Source organism: Myotis daubentonii, chromosome 16 (assembly GCF_963259705.1).
Source record: "Myotis daubentonii chromosome 16, mMyoDau2.1, whole genome shotgun sequence".
In the NCBI taxonomy this organism is placed as follows: Eukaryota; Metazoa; Chordata; class Mammalia; order Chiroptera; family Vespertilionidae; genus Myotis; species Myotis daubentonii.
In genome coordinates, this window is record NC_081855.1 from 21,361,681 (window position 1) to 21,381,138 (window position 19,458).

Genomic DNA, 19,458 nt, shown 5'->3' on the forward strand with positions numbered 1-19,458 from the left:
CTGACTTCTTAATTAAAATGTGAGGTCCTTGAGACCAGAGACTATGCCATTTTAAATAAATGGGTAAATAAACTTTATTTTCCACATATTTATGATTTTTCAATGAAGTCTACCAAAGCTTTTAGCACATAAAATATAAATTTTAATTATTTGTTAGAGGACTAAACCCTACATTTTCTGGGTGATGTTGCAGGGTTTGGGAAGGATTGGCACCACTTATTCAAGATTGCTTATATTTTAGACATGAATGTCCAGGGCCAACTGTCAATGAGTCCTACTGAGCAATAGAATTCCCCCTCTCAATATATATCCTATGTCTGGGTTTAGTAAACCCAGAAATAGACACAACAAGTGAGGGAGTCAAAGAGGCGGTTTAGAAGGATCATTACACACAGCAACTTCACTAAAATTTCTGCAGTTTTCTCCCATTGCCGGCTGAAAGGTCCATGAGAGAAGACAATAGGTCCTCTACCCTGGATTTCATCCTCCTGGGAGTTAGCGGTCAGCAGCAACAGGAGGATTTCTTCTTCATCCTCTTCCTGCTCATTTACCCCATCACACTGCTTGGAAACCTGCTCAACATCTTGGCCATTTGCTCCGACATTCGCCTTCACCACCCCATGTATTTTCTCCTTGCTAACCTCTCCTTTGTCGACATCTTCTTCTCCTCTGTAACCATCCCGAAGATGCTAGCCAACCATCTCTTGAGCACCAAAACCATCTCCTTTGGGAGATGACTAACACAGATGTATTTCATGATTGCTTTGGGTAACACAGATAGCTATATCCTGGCTGCAATGGCATGTGATCATGCTGTGGCCATCAGCCGGCCACTTCATTACACAACGATTATGAACACATACATGGTCTTGTGTTGCTAGTTACTGGGACTTGGGTGGTTGGAAATATCAATGCCTTTTCCCACACTCTGCCCTTCCGTGGCAACTAGGAAGAGGCCAACTTCTGGTGACATTGCCTCTTTGTTCGAGCTGTCCTGTCCTGACATCCACTTTAATGTGAAGATGATGCACCTCGGGGTTGGTGTTTTCTCTGTGCCATTGCTGTGCATCATCATCTCCTATGTTGGGGTGTTTTCCACGGGTCTTAGGTGTTCCATCCAGGAAGGGTGTGCTCAGAGCTTTCTTTACCTGTGGCTCCCACCCTACAGTCATTTCTTAATTTTATGAGATAGTTATGTGCATGGATTTCACCCTCTAGCAGGTGCTGTGTTAATTGTGATGTACATGGCAGTGACCCCAAAGTTAACTCCTTTCACCTACAGTCAGAGAAATCCAGACATGAAGGCTGCCCTGAGGAAACTCTTCAGCAAGAGAATCTTCTCATAACCAATGAGAGGTCATATTGGAGACTGTAGTCACCAATTAGGAGGCACTTGGAAATCCATCCCTAATGTCCTCCCTCTTCAAGAAGCCATCTTTGTTCTTTACAGCTGCTATACAAATTCACATCCTTTTGTTTCAACTCCCTAGAGCATTTGTTATAAGTCAAGTCTGGTCCATTTTTCATTTCATTCTTTGTATTCCTGAGCTCTGCAATTTCTGTTTTGTTCTTTTCTATGAGTTCTATCTCTTTGTTGAACCTGTTTTGTTTTTGTATTATGTTCCTGATTTTGCTTTTTATCTATTATCTCTTGTAGCGTGCTAAGTGTCTTTAAATAATTATTTTGAATTTTTTGTCAGGAAATTCCTAGATCTCCCTTTCTCTGGGGTCAATTACTAGAAAATTATTGTGTTCCTTTGGTGGTATCATGCTTTCTTAGTTTTTGTATTCTTGAACTCTTGAGTTGCTGTCTTCACATTTGAAAACGCAGTCACTTCCTCCAGTTTTTTACTGACTGGCTTTGGGAGAGAAACACATTCATCACTCAGTCCCCTAGCAACTTGAAAGCTCTCTCAGACATTTTCTAGGGATACACCCACTCCATGCTTCTGGTTCCATTGTGGGGAGTGAATTCATAAGATTCTATGCTTTCTCTCAGTCCTGCCAAGTCAGGCCAGGAGCTGAGGGTATCCTGTTTGTTTTCCTTAGGTGATACCCTAAAATGTGTGAAATCTTGCAGAATTGGGTGGCTTTTTGCACATGCTCACAAGCCATCTGCACAGGATTCATCACCTATAGGATGGCATGCAGGGAGTTGGCCAATGAGGAGTGGATGTGACACAGAGTTCTAGGGTACCTGTGGATCATTTTAGGGTGTCCCAAATAACCTGTAGCTAAACTTATCAGGTAGAATCCTAAGGAAGATGATATAAAGTTATTTTTCTTTGCCACACGTAACACTACTCAGGCTTCAGTGTAGACTGCAAGCATGACCAGGAGCAAAATTGTTCCACAGTCCTTGTATCCCAAGGGTGGTTCCAGTTTGTGCCAAACAGCAGAGAGGAGTGGCCCACATGCCAACAAAAAGGCTTGAATAGGTCAGCCCAGAGCTTGAACCCTGGAGACACACACCTTAGTTCTCTTGCCTATTCTTCCTTCTAGAAAATAACTCCGGAAACTATTACTCTTGAGAAGCACTGTGTGCCCTCAGGGGACAGCTGTAGAAGTACATAATGAGCTTCAACAATTACGCTAACTGTGGCCAGAATAAAGACCGGTGGGAATCATGTTTCATGAGGCTTTATAACCTGGTGAGTAATTCCAAATTTCCTCTATGCTGTGACCACCTCGGTTCTTTAAGGAGGAAACTGGAATCCATACTGTCAGGTTCTATCCAGGACAGCCCCTCTGCTGCTCCACCCTAACGTGGGGTTGGGAAACTTGGGGCTCCTCTTTCCAAACTGTCCTAGTCTTATCTCCTTTGCCACAGGATCAAAGGACCCAAGCTCCAAGCCTGCTACCGGAACTTTCTCCAGCATGCCTGCTACCCAAGAGGAATGCTAACAGGTGCTAGACAGCTGGCTGGAAACTCCCCATTTGTGGAGGAGAAGTAAAGACTGCAGGACCAAGATGCTTTTTGACAGCATCTAAGGGGCTCCCAGGTAGAGGCTGTGGACATTGGAGAATGGAGTTTCTATGACAGAGACATCAAGGGATAGCCAGTAAGTGCACTCCGAACGTTATCTCCTTTAACCTCACAAACCCTTCAAGAGGTGAGTAGAATTATTTTGTCATATTTATCAGATGAAAAATGATGAACTGAATTGCCTAGAGTCACATAGAGTGATAGTTGCAAAATTAGGACTCAAATCTCAAATCCTGGCTCCAGAACCCATGTTCTCACAGTTGGATGGATAAAAGGAAGGAGAGAGTGAGGAAGGAAGGAAGGAAGGAAGGGAGGGAGGGAGAGAGAGAATATGAATCCTCCCCTCCTGAAAATGCTCCTCCTTGGGAGTTGTCTAAGAAAATAGGATGAGGAAGGTCATCTCTTTCCACCACCTGAAGTAATTGTGTGTGTGTGTGTGGGGGGGGGGGTAGATGTGCATGCACGCGCGCATAAGTGCATTATCTTAGAGAGGAGCCACAACACCCCCGCCCCCCCCCCCCCCCGCCCCGCTCCCACAGTCAAGGGTGCTTGCTAATAGTCCTCTTCCAGAAATTATGTTATTTCATTGTCAAAGCACTGATGAATGAGCTGAACTATCGGGGAGTCTCAGCGCTCAGTGATTCCCCTCTGGCTTGTTTGCTGCCCCAGATAACAAGGAAGTGCACTTGGCTCTTCTGTCCCTTCCAATCTGCCCTCAGCATCGGCACACCCAGTGAGGGCTATCGCACAGCACACTCTCCAGGTGCTCTGCCTCTGCCTCTAGCATTCACGCTGATGCATCTCCTGGCTCTCCCCCTGCGGGCCTGTGGTTCTTTACCCCTTTCTCCAGGGTTTCTGCAGAAATCCTTCCTCCCTGGAATGACACTGTGACCCTTGACATCGTGCACTGAGGATCTCTATCCTCACTCCCTGTGCTCAGAAACCTCTCTGCTCTGGTTCCTGTTCAGTCTCCACATTGATTATACCAACCACTTCTTTTCCAATGCTGTTCTTTCTTACACTTTTAATTCTTTATCATTTTATTACATGTGGTTGTCCTTGCACCAGATTATCTTTTACAATAGTGTTTTACTGACCACTCATTTAACGTATACTGTATGCCCAAATATCTATGCTTATTTATATTAAAAGGTTGTATATTTCTATTATCAGTCTTGAAGTTTTTTTGGTAGAATTATTAAAATTTCTCTTGCTGTTGTGAATGGGGAATTTTTAAAATTATAATTTCTAATTTATTGTTACTTAACTATAGAGGTGTATTGCTTTTATTATTGATTTATATCCAACAAACTCCCTGAATTTTATTAGCTTACCTATAGATTGCCTTAAATTTTCATTGTAGACAATCATGATTTCTTTGAATTTGCTCTATTTTGCTCTTTTCTTTTCAATTGCTACAAGGCAAAAAAAAAAAAAAAAAAAAATTTGTAGCCCTCTTTTCCCAAATAGGTCACAGTTCAAGTGTTGTAAGCAAGGAGCTCAAGTTACACTTCTACTTCCTATGGATCTGTGGCTACATTTTCTGTACCAAAGAGGCACTAACACCCTAGACCAGTGATGGTGAACCTTTTGAGCTCGGCGTGTCAGCATTTTGAAAAACCCTAACTTAACTCTGGTGCCGTGTCACAGATCGAAATTTTTTGATATTTGAAACCATAGTAAAACAAAGACTTATATTTTTGATATTTATTTTATATATTTAAATACCATTTAACAAAGAAAAATCAACCAAAAAAGTGAGTTCGCGTGTCACCTCTGACACGCATGTCATAGGTTCGCCATCACTGCCCTAGACTCTGGCTCTTGGAGCTTAATTCCTGGTTGAAAATGCCATTAGGGCAACCCAAGCAACAGTTATTGCTTACAACCTTTGCTCCGGTTTTCTTTTTGTTTCTCATGCCTAGGTATTCCTTTTTTTTTTTTTAAAGCTTGGCCACAGGGTTTTGTTTTGTTTTGTTTTGTTTGTTTGTTTTTGCCATTTGTGTGTTATCTAGAATTTCTTTAATACAAACAAGGCATGTTTCAACAGCAGCTTAAACTGCTATATTACTGAGAGCACTCCTCCAAAATCTTACACACTTCAATACCTTCTCACCTAGTCATAGTCTCAGCCCTCCAACCTACTAAACCCTTCTAACTCTGACGTATTGTGATTCTTTTTTTAAAAAAATATATTTTATTGATTTTTTACAGAGAGGAAGGGAGAGAGATAGAGTTAGAAACATTGATCAGCCGCCTCCTGCACATCTCCCACTGGGGATGTGCCCGAAACCCAGGTACATGCCCTTGACAGGAATCAAACCTGGGACCCTTCAGTCCTCAGGCCAAAGCTCTATTCACTGAGCCAAACCGGTTTCGGCACGTATTGTGACTCTGTGTGGAGCTAGGAGAGGGCATTCAAGAGAGAAAACGGAATTCCTTCAGGTGCAGACATGAGAAAGCACATCACAACTGGAGAATGAGTCGGCATCTTCCCACCAACCCACCCGAGCAGATAGTTTACATGCATCCAATAGAATTGGTGATTTAGTTAATTTTATATTTCATTAATAATTGAGTAGAGGTTCTTTGGAAAAGTCAGTGAATTACTTAGGATATCCTGGACCACAGGAACAAATTGGTCATGAAATATGTAATAGTTTAAATGGAGCACAATTTATTTAACTCCTATGTTACAGTCCCAGTAGTTGTCTTCTTGGTGGATGGTGGCTCTGCTGGATGTGGAAAACTAGAGACACAGACTCTTTCCACCATGTGACACCACCATCCTATTCAGCCTCCTGGCCATTTGTAAGCAACTGGCCCAAGAGGAAAGAGAATTTGGAGGAAGTCCAGAACGGGAGGACATGGATGCATTGGCTAAAACTCAGTCACAAGTCCACACTTCAATGCAAGGGAAGCTGGGAAGCAAACTCTAGTTGAGTGACCAAGAAGTACACAACCTAGACCTGGATGAGTAGCTAATAGTCTCTGCCATAAGTACGATGGTCACAAATGCCAGAGACTCAAAAGAGGAAGGAATCTATAATCAAGCAGAGAAGGGAACATTACAATATACATATTTGTGTTGTTTGTTTGTTTTTGTTAATCCTCACCCAAGGATATTTTCCCATTGATTTTTAGGGAGAGTGGAAGAGAGAGGGAAAGACAGAGAGAAACATCGATGTGAGAGAAACGCATTGCTTGATTGACTCTTGCATGAGCCCAGACCAGAGCCCAGGCCAGGGAGGAGCTTGCAACTGTGGTATGTGGCCTTGACCAGAATAGCACCTGGGACCCTTTGGTCCACAGGCCTACATTCTACCCACTGAGCCAAACCAGCTAGGGTATTAGTACAATATTTTTAAGTAGAAAATTCTGATGGTCTAAGTTAAAGCACTGAAACAATAGGTACAAAATTTGAACTATGTAAGAATTATTTTAAATGAAGCATTACCAAGATCAGGTGTAGAAGTGAGGGATAACTGGATGACTGTGCCTGTGAGTGCTTCACATCTGGGAGCCTGTAAAATAAACCTAGGTACGACTGAAGAAATATCAAGTGCAAACTTACTGGTGCATAAAATGAACAATATTCCACAATAATCTCTCCGGAGGAGTACAAATAAGCAAGATATGGTTTTCCTCCTTAAAAAAGCTTGCAAAACCAGTTAGATTGGATATGCAGAGGATGGAGTTGGTTTGACATATTAACAGCATGAGAAATGTGGAAACATAGCAAAGGGATATCAAGTCTACACGTCAAACCTGTTCCTAAGAGTAGCTGAAGCCACTATGGAGTTGCATGAGTCATCAAAAAAGTAAATTAAAAATAAATAAATAAATAAATAAATAAACAAACAAACAAATAAATAAATAAAGCAAAGGAAGGAAAAACCAAAGAGAAAAACATTTTTCTTATATATATTTAAGGGGTTGGAAAAGAGATAAAACTTATCAAAGACATAGCAAAAATACATTTTGATAATGGAATTTACTAGCTTGATTTGCTAGGCCTTTTCCCAGTTGTCTTTCTGATTTAAAATCTTTTAACACAAGTGTAGACACCTGATGCCACCTGGACTCTGAGATCACCCCGATATTGTTCGCTGGAACAATTTCTAATTGTCCAGGTTCCTCTTTGTATGACACACACTGTACTGAAGTGCTTTCTTCAAATACTCCCAAATGCTGTCCTTTTCTTATGATGCATAGCAAAATTAGTGTGTGAACGCTGCCTTGCCGCTGAGAGCAAAGACTATGTCACTTTTGTTGAAAAAATGGATAAAACAAAATGTACTTTTCACATGTTCATAATTTTGCCATGAGACCTAACCAAGAAGCTAGCACATCCAATATGAAATTTGAGTATCTGTTAAACGATTAAATCCAATGTGCTTGAGAGATGGTGCTGGGATTGGGGGGATGGCCCCTTTGATTCACATTGCTAACTTCTTAGGCATAAATGTCAATGGCTATCTGACAATTAGTCCAACTGATGAAGAGGAAATTTTTCCCCAAGAATTGGTGGTTATCCCTGGATGTAGTATACCCAAGCATAAACACAGGTAATTAAAGGTGGTGAGTAAAAAAGATATTATAACAGTTACTTCACTAATAATTCTGATTTTTCTTCTTTTCTTAATTAAAGAGCCATGAGGGAAGATAATCAATCCTCTACCCTGGATTTCATCCTCCTGGGAGTTAGCGGTCAGCAGGAACAGGAAGATTTCTTCTTCATCCTCTTCCTGCTCATTTACCCCATCACACTGATTGGAAACCTGCTCATCATCTTGGCCATTTGCTCTGACATTCGCCTTCACCACCCCATGTATTTTCTCCTTGCTAACCTCTCCTTTGTCGACATCTTCTTCTCCTCTGTAACCATCCCGAAGATGCTAGCCAACCATATCTTGAGCACCAAAACCATCTCCTTTGGGGGATGCCTGACACAGATGTATTTCATGATTGCCTTGGCTAACACAGATAGCTATATCCTGGCTGCAATGGCATATGATCGTGCTGTGGCCATCAGCCGGCCACTTCATTACACAATGATTATGAGCCCAGGAACTTGTATCCTGTTAGTTGTTGGGTCTTGGGTGGTTGGAAACACTAATGCCCTCCCCCACACTCTGCTCACAGCTCGCCTGTCCTTCTGTGGAAACCAGGAAGTGGCCAACTTCTACTGTGACATTGTACCTTTGCTCAAGCTGTCCTGCTCTGACATCCACTTTAATGTGAAGATGATGTACCTTGGGGTTGGTGTTTTCTCTGTGCCATTGCTGTGCATCATCATCTCCTATGTTTGGGTCTTTTCCACAGTCTTACTAGTACATGTTCCATCCACCAGGGGTGTGCGCAAAGCCTTCTCCACTTGTGGTTCCCACCTCACAGTGGTTTCGTTGTATTATGGGACAGTCATGGGCATGTATTTCCGCCCTCTGACTAGCTACAGTCTAAAGGATGCTGTGATAACTGTGATGTACATGACAGTGACTCCAATGTTAAATCCTTTCATCTACAGTCTGAGAAATCGGGATATGAAGGCTGCCCTGGGGAAACTCGTCAGCAAGAGAATCTCCACATAACCGATGTGAGGTCATATTGGAGACTGTAGTTACCATTAGGAGGCACCTGGAAATCCATCTCCAATGTCTTCCCCTCTAAGAAACTGCCTTTGATCTTTCTAGTTAGAAATTCTCCTCTCCTGAGAGTATTGTGTTAAGTGAAATAAGCCAGTCAGAGATAGACAAGTATCACATGATCTCACGTGTATGTGGAATTTAATGAACAAAATAATTTGGCAAACAAAATAGACCCAGAGACTTGGAAGCATGCAACAGACTGAGGATTCTCAGAGAGAAGGGGAGGAGGGAAGAGATCAGCCAAAGGCCTTATATGCATATATGCATAACCGATGGACACAGACAACAGTGGGTAAAGGCCTGGAGAGGGGACGGGAGTGGGGAGAAGGGGGCCAATGGGCGGGGGGCAGAAGGGAGGACATCTGTAATACTTTTGACAATAAAGGTAAATTAGAAAAAAAGAACAATGGAACAGAATACAAAAAGGTGGGGAAAAGGAATTCTCTGAAATCTTGTAACAATTAATGATACATCTTATTGAATTTATCACTTTGTACACATTATTGTCCCTTGGCAGGGTTGCAGCACAAAATATTGGATTCATGCCTCAGCTATGGCACTATCAAAGTAAAGTTGCAAAAAGACTGAGGCTAAGCATCTCTATCTACATATTAAGATACTAATTGTCTGCCTCACCACTGTCATAAGGTATGAGGTCACAATAGTTCATGCTGAAGGGTATAAATCATTATTCAATTGTTATTTTGATTGTACTATTATGTTCTCACCTCTACTATACTTAAAAGCCACTTAACATGAGCTGTCTTAACATACCTCTTTACTTTTTATAATCTTGGTCAAATAAGAGCATCCAATGAATATTGGTAGAAAACAGAATGAATGTATGAAAATATTAGTCTTGGAAATGTAATATGACAATGATTATACATAATTACACTGGACATTAGCTATCCATCATATACCTGGCATTTCAGTTAAGATCCATTCTGGAAAGACAAATGACACTAGACATGTTTAAACCAAGAATACTTACCACAGGAAATTACATGCATAACTGTGTCCTGCAAAGGAATAAAGGTGGCAGAAGAAAGAAACTGAAGTGACCCGAGATGTAAACTGCAGAAAGAAGTTACACCCTCTGGGTGGGGTAACAAAAAGAAAAGGTGGTATTTCCACAACATAGGAGCTAAGAAAGGGATGACCACATATCTAATGCTTAGATCTCTGAGGAGAGTGTCAAATAATTGGCATTGGTCTTCATTTACTGATGTTACCCACAGTTTCATTCCTGGGGAGTCCGAGTCCTCAATAGCGTTGCTTTGGTGGGTGGGTTTTGTTTGTTTGTTTGTTTGTTTTTTGTTGTTGTTGTTGTTGTTGTTGTTGTGTGTGTGTGTGTGTGTGTGTGTGTGTTGGTATGCGTGATTCCTGCTAATCTTTGCTATTGAGTGAGGAAATGCTACATTCACTCTAGACATAGTTTCAGACACGTAGTCTTCCTTGCCCCTCATTGTGTAGCAACAACACAATGTCCGTGATCATTAGAATCTACAACTCTAACTCCTTTTTTTTTCTGAATGGACCACAGAGGCATGCTATAATTCGGTTAAATAATAGCAACATAATATTAATGTGGTCTGAATGTTTGTGCCCTCCCATCTCAATTCATATGGTCAAATCTTAATGCCCAATGTGATGGTATTAGGAGGTGGGGCCTCACAATTAAGATTAGTGCTCTTATAAGAGAGATCCTACAGAGGTCTCTCCCTGCATCTGCCAAGAGAGAACACAGGAACCACGAAGCCTGCACCATGATTCTGGATTTCTCAAGCCTCCAGAACCATGAAAAATAAATTTCTGTTGTTCATAAGCTACCTAGTCTGTGGTATTTTTTTATATAAGCCCAAATAGACTAAGATGGTTTCAGAATTCTGCCCTGAACATTATTACCTTTTTTCCCCTGAAATGTAAATTCTGCCTTAAAAGCCAGTTCAAATTATTTTTATGTTTCTTATTCACTTCTGTCTGCTGATCAATTTCATTTTCATCTAAATTTTCTTCTGCCTGATCCTCTCTTATTTTAAATGTCTTAAGAATATGGAAAAATCATTTTTGTTTAAAGTATTACATATGTCTCCTTTTTCCCCCATGGACCCCTCCCCAGCCACTCCCATCCCCCAGGACAAGCCCCCACCGGCCCAGTGTTCATGTCCATTGCATGCATGGTCAAATGTTAATCTTCTTTAAATGTCTTTGCGTTTAGTCACTCACATACACGAAAATATTTGCAATGTTTAGAGTTAAAACATCATTTTGTTCATATATAATAAAGAGGTCGTAAAATAGTTACACATTTCTGCTATTCTAAGTGCTACCTATGTACCAGGCTCTGGTTTCAGAACTTTTCATATATTAATCCATTTGATCCTCAGAACAACTTTTTGAAGATGTTGTTGCTACTGCAGTTGTTATTCCCATTATAAAGATGAGTGAGCACATACTGTCCAAACTCAGTTACAGCCAGTCAGCTGCAGAGCCTGGACTGAAACCCAACCAGCGCTCTCAGTCTTTACCGTGGTCCTCTACAGAGGAGGGCCTAAGTCACAGCACAGCGAGCATCAATCAGGGCTGTCATAATGTGATACATACACAAAGCGAGCTAGGTAATATCTAGGCCCTTGGCATCCCTACAAATCTAAAACATTTAGAGACCTGCTATCAAAATACTGGAACAAAGAAAGTTTACTAGTAAATAGGTCCCTTGCCCATAACACTTCTCAAGACAAATCATAAACAAAGGTGAAATATAATTCTTCCTCTTTGCACATTTAATACCAGAAAGGCTTGAAATAAAGATCAGGAGCTCAGTTGTACCACAGTCCTTGTATCCAAGGGATGGTTCCAAGTTTTTCCTGAACAGCAGAGGACAGGGGCCCATATTCCAACAAAGAGGTTAGAATTGGTCAGCCTAGTGCATGGACCCTGGAGACATACTATATCAAAAAAACCATTGCCCCTTCTTCCTTCTAGAAGAACTCTGGGAAAGATTACTCTTGAGAGCCAGGATGTCCCCTCAGGCCACAGCTGTAGGAGTGTTTAATGAGTCTCAACAATTACTGTAACTATGGCTTGAATGAACATGGGAGACCTGTTTCAAGAGACTTTATAACCTGGTGCATAATTCACAGTTTTCTCTATCCTATGAGCCATCCTGCTGCCAAGAGGAGGAAACTCATCTTCAGGCTCCATCCAGGACAGCTGCAGCCACCCCTTCTGCTCCATGGTCAGAAAACCTGGGGCTCCCCTTCTAAACTACCCAAGTCTCATCTCTTCTGCATCAGGGACAGAGGACTCCTGCTCCACACCCAGCCTCCAGAAAGGAAGGATAACAGGTGCTGGACCAGCCGGCTGTAAACTTCCGTCTGTGGGAGAGGCGTGAAGGCCACAAGACCAGCGCCCTTTTTGAGAGCATCTGAGCTACTCTCTAGGTAGGGCCTGTGGACAGCAGAAAACAGTGACATCAAAAGATAGGTAGCCAGCAACCGCACTACATATATTGTCCCCCTTGACCCTTACAACACCTCCAAGAGGTGAGTAGAATTGTTTTGTCTTTTTTTTTTATCAGATGAAAAAATTGGTGAATTGAATTGCCTGAAGTTACACAGAGAAGGAATGGCAAAACTAAGACTCACACTTTGGCACCAGAACCCAAGGTCTCAAGAAAGACTAAGAAAGAGAGAGAGAGAGAGAGAGAGAGAGAGAGAGAGAGAGAAAGAGAGAGAGAGGGGGGGGGAGAAACCCTTCCCATCTGAAAATGGTTACTTTGGGGGCTCATTCATAAAAACAGGATGAGGAAGGGGCAGTTTTGATTTGGGTATTTCAGTCCTGAGCTCTCCTCCTCCTGAAGGAATGGTGTGTGTGTGTGTGTGTGTGTGTGTGTGTGTGTGTGTGTGTGTGTTTATGTTACCCATGATGCCAAGGGGAAATATTTGGCCTCTGTGTCCCTGAAAACCTATCCTCAGCACTGTCACACTCAGAGCACAAATACTTTCCAGGAAAAAGGATTTCAGTGGCTCGCCACTACCTGGACTTTGGTTAATTCCAGTGAACTCAGGGTCTCACTCTGTCTCTAGCATTCATGCTGATACTTCTCCTGGCTCCTCTCCCTACAGGCATATGGTCCTTTCACCTCTTTCCTCAATCTTTCAGCAGAAATCACCTCCCCCATGATGACACTGCAGAACATGAAGTCCCTGTGCTCAGAAACTTCTCTTCTCTGTTTCCCTGTGTGTTTAGTTCTCATATTGATTATATCAACCACTTCTTATCTGGTGCAGATTTTTCTTACATTTATTAACTCTCTTTTTAATCAACTTATGATTGCCCTTGCACCAGATTGTCATTCAAATGTTGGCTTACTCATCAGTCATTTTATATTGCCAAATATCTAAGTTTGTATTAAACAAAGGTTGCATATTTCTATTACCAAAAAAAGTGTAGTTCAATTTATATTCACTATCTTAATTTTTAGTATGCAAGGAATCAAATCCATACTAAAAATTCCCCACAGTATAACCACAAACTTCTTTTCTAGGCTGATTTCCCACTTGTGCGTGTTTTCTCCATTATTCCTTGTTTTGTTTTAATTTCACATTTTTCTTTTGTTTCTTGACCATACCCTTTTCCTCTCCTGACTTGCCTATTCTAACCTTTTGCCCATTATTTCCTACTGTATTTTTGGTCCCCTTCTTAGCAGTGTGTGAGACTCATATGTATTCTGAATACTAGTGCTTCATTGATTATGTGTTTAGCAGACACCTCTTTCCAGGCCAAGACTTATCTTTCCCATTTCTCTATAGTGTCTTTTTCTTATAAATGTTTTCAATTTCATTTAAAGTAGTCAAAGTGTAGGGATTTTTTCTTATGTTTTGTGCTGGTTTAAGAAATTAATTACATTTCTTGTATCATAAACATATGGTCCTCTAAAATGTTTTCAGTGTAATTGAGATATAACCGACATATAACATTGTATAAGTGTCAGGAGAACAATGTCTTGATTTGATATGCTTACATGTTCCTCTAAATTTTTTGAAGGTTTGCTTTTCACAAATGATCCTTTAAAGATTATTTTTCATGGGTAGGTATCCCATTGTTCCAACACTCTTAACTGCACGGTCAGTTCCTCCTTTCCCTGCCCATTTCTAAACCAAACAATGTCATATGCCTGCTGCTAATAAATGCTTGATCTGGGTCGGACTCTATAGTCTGTTAATAGGTCTATTTTTCATTCCCAATGTCAATACTACTCCACTGTTTGAATTTCCATAGCAAATCATCTTGAGTCCTAATGGGACCATTACTCCCTCCTTATTCTAGCCTGTCTTAGCTCTTTATGGCTCCTCATTCTTCTGCATGCTAAATTTCATGTTTAAAAGAAACTGGTAATATTTTGATTGAGATTGCATCCAATTCATAGATTAATTGGAAGAGAACTGACAATTTTACCACATTGAGTCTTGCCATTAACATTGCTTATCTCTTCATTTTTTAGGTATTGTTTTATTTTTTTGTCCTTCAGTAAAATTTTGTAATTTTTGAAACCAGTTGGACCTCTTTTGTTAGAATTATTTCTAAATTCCTTAGTATTTTCTATTGCTGTTATGAGTCTTTATAAAAATTGTATTTTCTGATTTATTATTATTTAAGTATACAAACAGTGTTGATTGTTTCTAATATTGGTCTACATGAAACAAACTTGCTGATATCTCTAGAGACTCCCTTAGGAATTCTTTCCCCCCCCGCCCACTCAATTCTTCCACCCTACTCCCTACCTAGCTCCCCCCGATACACCAACATCTGTCAGCCTGCTCTCTATGAGTCTGTTATTATTTTGCTTGTTAGTTTATTTTGTTCATTAGATCCCACATATGAGTGAAATCATATGACACTTGTCTTTCTTGGGAATTATTGACTTAATATAGACATTATCTTGGGTTTTCTTTGTGAACAATCATATTTTCTGTGAATTTCGTTCTTTTGTACTTTCCAATTCTAACACAGCAAAAAAAAAAAAATCTAGTGTTATTTGACAAATAGGGCAGGACTTACATGTTTTACACAGAGGACTCAAATTAGCTCACTACTTCATGTAGATCTGTAGGCACATCTCCTGTACCGAAGAGAAATTATAAGCCTTTAGGGCCTTGTTAATAGTTGGAAACCTCAAGGAGCCATAACAGAATCAGCTCTGGCTTGCTGAACATTCTTTTTGTTTCTCATACCTATGTATTCACATTTCTTTCTTTCAGATTTGGTTATGTGTATATTTCATTATTTTTAAATTTATTTAGAATTTCTATGTACTTTAATTGGAATGGGCTCTGTCCACATCAGCTTAGTTTGCCATATTGCCAAGAATCACACTCCTAAAAATCATATACTGCCACACCAAAGGAATTAGCCATGCTCTCTGAGCCCTTTGGCTTTATTGAACCATCTCAACCCTAAGATATTATGATTCTGTGGAAAGATAAGAAAAGGCATTTCAGGGAATAATTCCAAATTCTTTTAGGTTCGGAGATAGACAATCTGGAAATTTTAGGTTCATTATATTTGGGGAAAATATACTTAGATCTGCATCCCCTGTGCCTAGCACATAACTCACACATGTTGAGAAGAATATTTTTTTTAATATATTTTATTGATTTTTTACAGAGAGGAAGGGAGAGAGATAGAGAGTTAGAAACATCAATGAGAGAGGAACATCGATCAGCTGCCTCCTGCACATCTTCTACTGGGGATGTGCCCGCAACCCAGGTACATGCCCTTGACCGGAATCGAACCTGGGACCTTTCAGTCCGCAGGCCGACGCTCTATCCACTGAGCCAAACCGGTTTCGGCGAGAAGAATATTTTAATGAATTATTGAGTAGAGTTCTTTTTGGAAAAATTAGTGAATTATTCAGGATACCCTGGGAAAAGGATATTAAATAGTACAATATAAGATAATAAATGCTAAAGTTAATAAATGATCTCAAACTGTATAATTGTTTAAACAGAATAAAAGGGTATGTCCCTCCTATGCAATAGTCCCAGTGGGTATCTTTGGTGGTGGAGAACCAGAGACACAAGCTCATTTCACCATGTGACTCCACCATCCCATTCAGCCCCTTGGCCATTTTATCTAGCATGCACAAGGGGAAAACAAGTATGGAGGAAACCGAGAAATGGAACACATGGATGAACTGGCAGTTGAAAACTCAGTCACATGGCCACACCTCGGTGCAAGAGAGCCTGGGAAATCTAGTCTACTTGTGTATTCCGGAAGAAGAGAACAACATGGGTTTGGATAAGGCTCTGCCATAGTTAGTATGCCTCAGAGTACAAGTGGATCAAAGAGGAGGGGATCTATAGTCAATAATAAGCTAAGGAAACATTACAGAATTTCAGGTAGAAAATGATGATTATCTAAGCTAAAGTTCTGAGACAGTAGCTAGAAAAGTTAAATTATGTGAGGTTTCTTTTAAATAATCAACAAGATCAGATGTAGAAGTGAAGGAGAAACTGAGTGTGTGTGCCTGTGAGCATCCCACATGTGGGGAACCAAAGAAATAAACCCTGATTTAACTCTAGAAATATTAAGCTCAAACTTATTGGTTCATAAAATGAACAATATTTCACAATGAACTCTCTGGGAGTGATTAAAAAAAAAAATACCAAGTATGGTTCCACGCCTGAAAAACAGCCTGCAAATTATTTAGGTTGGATGTGCAAAGTAGAGGGTTTGGACAGACATGATGGCAGAATCACTGAATGTAAAAATATGGTAGAGAGACCTCAAAGGGACAGATACATAGAGTTTACTATGCTGTCCTTGAAGTGACAATAGAATTAGAGAGTCACCACAAGAAATAAAATAAAGAGAAGACCAAAGAGAAAAGCTTTGCAATGACCTATATTAGAGAGTTTACAAAAAGGTAAAACTTATCAAAGGAGGTGGTGAAAGTCTTATTTGAAAATGGGAATCTTGGGGAGGAAATTTACTAGGCTTGTTTTTCCTAGATCATAACTCTGTGGTCCTTGTGATTTATAATCTTTCAGTGTCAGTGCAAATACCTTTTACTCCTTGGGCCTGGGATCACTATGACTTTGGTCACCGGAACAATTTCTAATTTCCAGGCTGGTCCTTGTATTATCACACCTTTTGCACTGGTGTATTTAGCCAAAGACTACAAAATGCTGTCATTTCCAAATCATATTTAATAAAATTGCCATGTGATTCTGGCTTCTCCATTAAGTTGTAAGGTCCCTGAGAGCAGAGACTATGTCTTACAGGTTGAATAAATAGATTGATAGATTGCATTTCCACATATTTTTTATTTTTCCATAAGCCTACCAAAGTATCTAGTTCACGCAATGTGAGAATTAAGTACTTGTTAACTGATTAAATCCTATACGGTTTGGTAGTGGCCCTGGGATGGGGGAGGTTGGGCAATTCTGACTCAAAAATTGCTCACTTCTTAGACATGAGTGTCCAGGCCTAAATGTCAATTAGTCCCACTGATCAACAAGGATATTTTCCCAAAATACTGGCTTTCTCTGGATTTAGTAAACTCAGTTACAGAGATGACTTATCATGGAGGCAAAACTGGTAGGTAAGGAAGATCATTATACTAGTACAGAGTAACTTCACTAAAATTCTGGATTTCTCTCCCCAATCTTATAAAAGAGCCATGAGGGAAGGTAATCAATCCTCTACCCTGGATTTCATTCTCCTGGGAGTTAGTGGTCAGAAGGAACAGGAAGATTTCTTCTTCATCCTCTTCCTGCTCATTTACCCCATCACACTGATTGGAAACCTGCTCATCATCTTGGCCATTTGCTCCGACATTCACCTTCACCACCCCATGTATTTTCTCCTTGCTAACCTCTCTTCTGTTGACATCTTCTTCTCCTCTGTAACCATCCCGAAGATGCTAACCAACCATCTCTTGAGCACCAAGACCATCTCCTTTGGGGGATGCCTGACACAGATGTATTTCATGATTGCTTTGGGTAACACAGATAGCTATATCCTGGCTGCAATGGCATATGATCGTGCTGTGGCCATCAGCCGGCCACTTCATTACACAACGATTATGAGCTCACGAACTTGTATTATGCTAGTTGTTGGGTCTTGGGTGGTTGGAAATGTCAATGCCCTCCCCCATACTCTGCTCACAGCTCGCCTGTCCTTCTGTGGAAACCAGGAAGTGGCCAACTTCTACTGTGACATTACCCCTTTGCTCAAGCTGTCCTGCTCTGACATCCACTTTAATGTGAAGATGATGTACCTTGGGGTTGGTGTTTTCTCTGTGCCATTGCTGTGCATCATCATCTCCTATGTTTGGGTCTTTTCCACAGTCTTACTAGTACATGTTCCATCCACCAGGGGTGTGCGCAAAGCCTTCTCCACTTGTGGTTCCCACCTCACAGTGGTTTCGTTGTATTATGGGACAGTCATGGGCATGTATTTCCGCCCTCTGTCTAGCTACAGTCTAAAGGATGCTGTGATAACTGTGATGTACATGGCAGTGACTCCAATGTTAAATCCTTTCATCTACAGTCTGAGAAATCGGGACATGAAGGCTGCCCTGGGGAAACTCATCAGCAAGAGAATCTCCACGTAACGGATGTGAGGTTGTATTGGACACTGTAGTCACCAATTAAAATGCACTTGACAACCCATCCCCAATGTCCTCACTCTTCAAGAAGCCACCTTTGCTCTTTCCAGCCGAAGATTATTCTTCTCCAATATTTTTAACAATTCACGATTCATCTTATTGACATTGTCACCTTGAACACACTGTTGTCCTTTGGCAGAGTTACAGCACTGGAATATTGGGTTTGTGTCCCAGCTACTGTCTTGTCTCTCAGAGTAAAGTAGAAAAGGCATGAAGCTCAGCTTCCACATGCACATTTAGTAACATCTGCCTGCCACTCTCAGGATGTGAGTACAGTGATCGTTCTTTATTTGAAGGATATAAACCATTCATCAAATGGCCAATGTTTATTGGGCTGTTATGTTTAACCATCTCCACTTGGCTTACCACTTTCTGAGAGCAGGTCTTAATACATCACTCTACCTTTCATAATCTTGGTCATAGAAACTATATCCAATAATTCTTGGTGGAAAGTGGGATGAACAAATGAATAAATATCAGCCTCTGAAATGTAATGTGCCAATGACAAGGCATAATCATACTAGATGTTACTTACCCATCCAAGAAATCTTTAAATACACTGACCTGGGGAAGCATTCTTGTTCTTGCTGTGTTGTGAAGCAAACTAGACTGTTTCTAAAGAGCAGACGACTCTCCCTCAAATGAGACTCAATAGTTATTGCATTCAAAAGTAATAAATATTCTAATTCAATTCATATAATAAAGTGTTGATTTAATTACTTATAAAATTAAATAAAGCTACACTGAAAAAATCAGGGTGCCAAATAAGTGAAGGAAAAAGAGAAGTATTGAGAATTAGGTGGCCTTGCTTCTCCAGAATGTAAAGATGAGCTTTAATTCTGGATGGCCAGCCCTGGTTATGTAGGTGACAGTCCCCAAATAGAGGTAGTTAACCCAGCAGGTCACTACATAACCACTAAGAAATTCCACTACCTATGATTTGATTCTGTTCATGAGAAAATTTTTCTCAAAATATGAATAAGATATAAATGATTGTCCTTAAATATCATATTCCCAAACAGGACAACATTTTGAAGGGGTAGATTGACTGTGTCTTGGAACAGTATGCACTTTGTTTTATTTTCTACTATTTTAATCTGCCAGTAAAAATATAAAATTATCTCTTATAGCTCATTCACATTGCC

At 40.5% G+C, this 19,458-nt stretch overlaps 2 protein-coding genes and 1 pseudogene across 2 annotated transcripts; all 3 read left to right on the forward strand.

Moving 5' to 3' along the window:
• The first annotated feature begins 446 nt into the window (after positions 1 to 446).
• LOC132217795 (olfactory receptor 1A1-like) lies at positions 447 to 1,346 on the forward strand (annotated as a pseudogene).
• A 6,295-nt stretch (positions 1,347 to 7,641) lies between these two features.
• On the forward strand, positions 7,642 to 8,577 carry LOC132217796 (olfactory receptor 1A1-like). The gene has a single exon (XM_059668240.1). It carries the CDS (start codon positions 7,642 to 7,644, stop codon positions 8,575 to 8,577), a length of 936 nt encoding a protein of 311 aa, XP_059524223.1.
• An 8,746-nt stretch (positions 8,578 to 17,323) lies between these two features.
• On the forward strand, positions 17,324 to 18,259 carry LOC132217797 (olfactory receptor 1A1). The gene has a single exon (XM_059668241.1). The coding sequence runs from the start codon at positions 17,324 to 17,326 to the stop codon at positions 18,257 to 18,259; it is 936 nt and encodes a 311-aa protein (XP_059524224.1).
• The last annotated feature ends 1,199 nt before the right edge of the window (positions 18,260 to 19,458 follow it).

What these genes read in the sequence shown, in the direction of transcription:
- LOC132217796 (XM_059668240.1), top strand. Translation starts at nt 7,642, where the DNA reads ATGAGGGAAGATAATCAATCCTCTACCCTGGATTTCATCCTCCTGGGA.
- LOC132217797 (XM_059668241.1), top strand. Translation starts at nt 17,324, where the DNA reads ATGAGGGAAGGTAATCAATCCTCTACCCTGGATTTCATTCTCCTGGGA.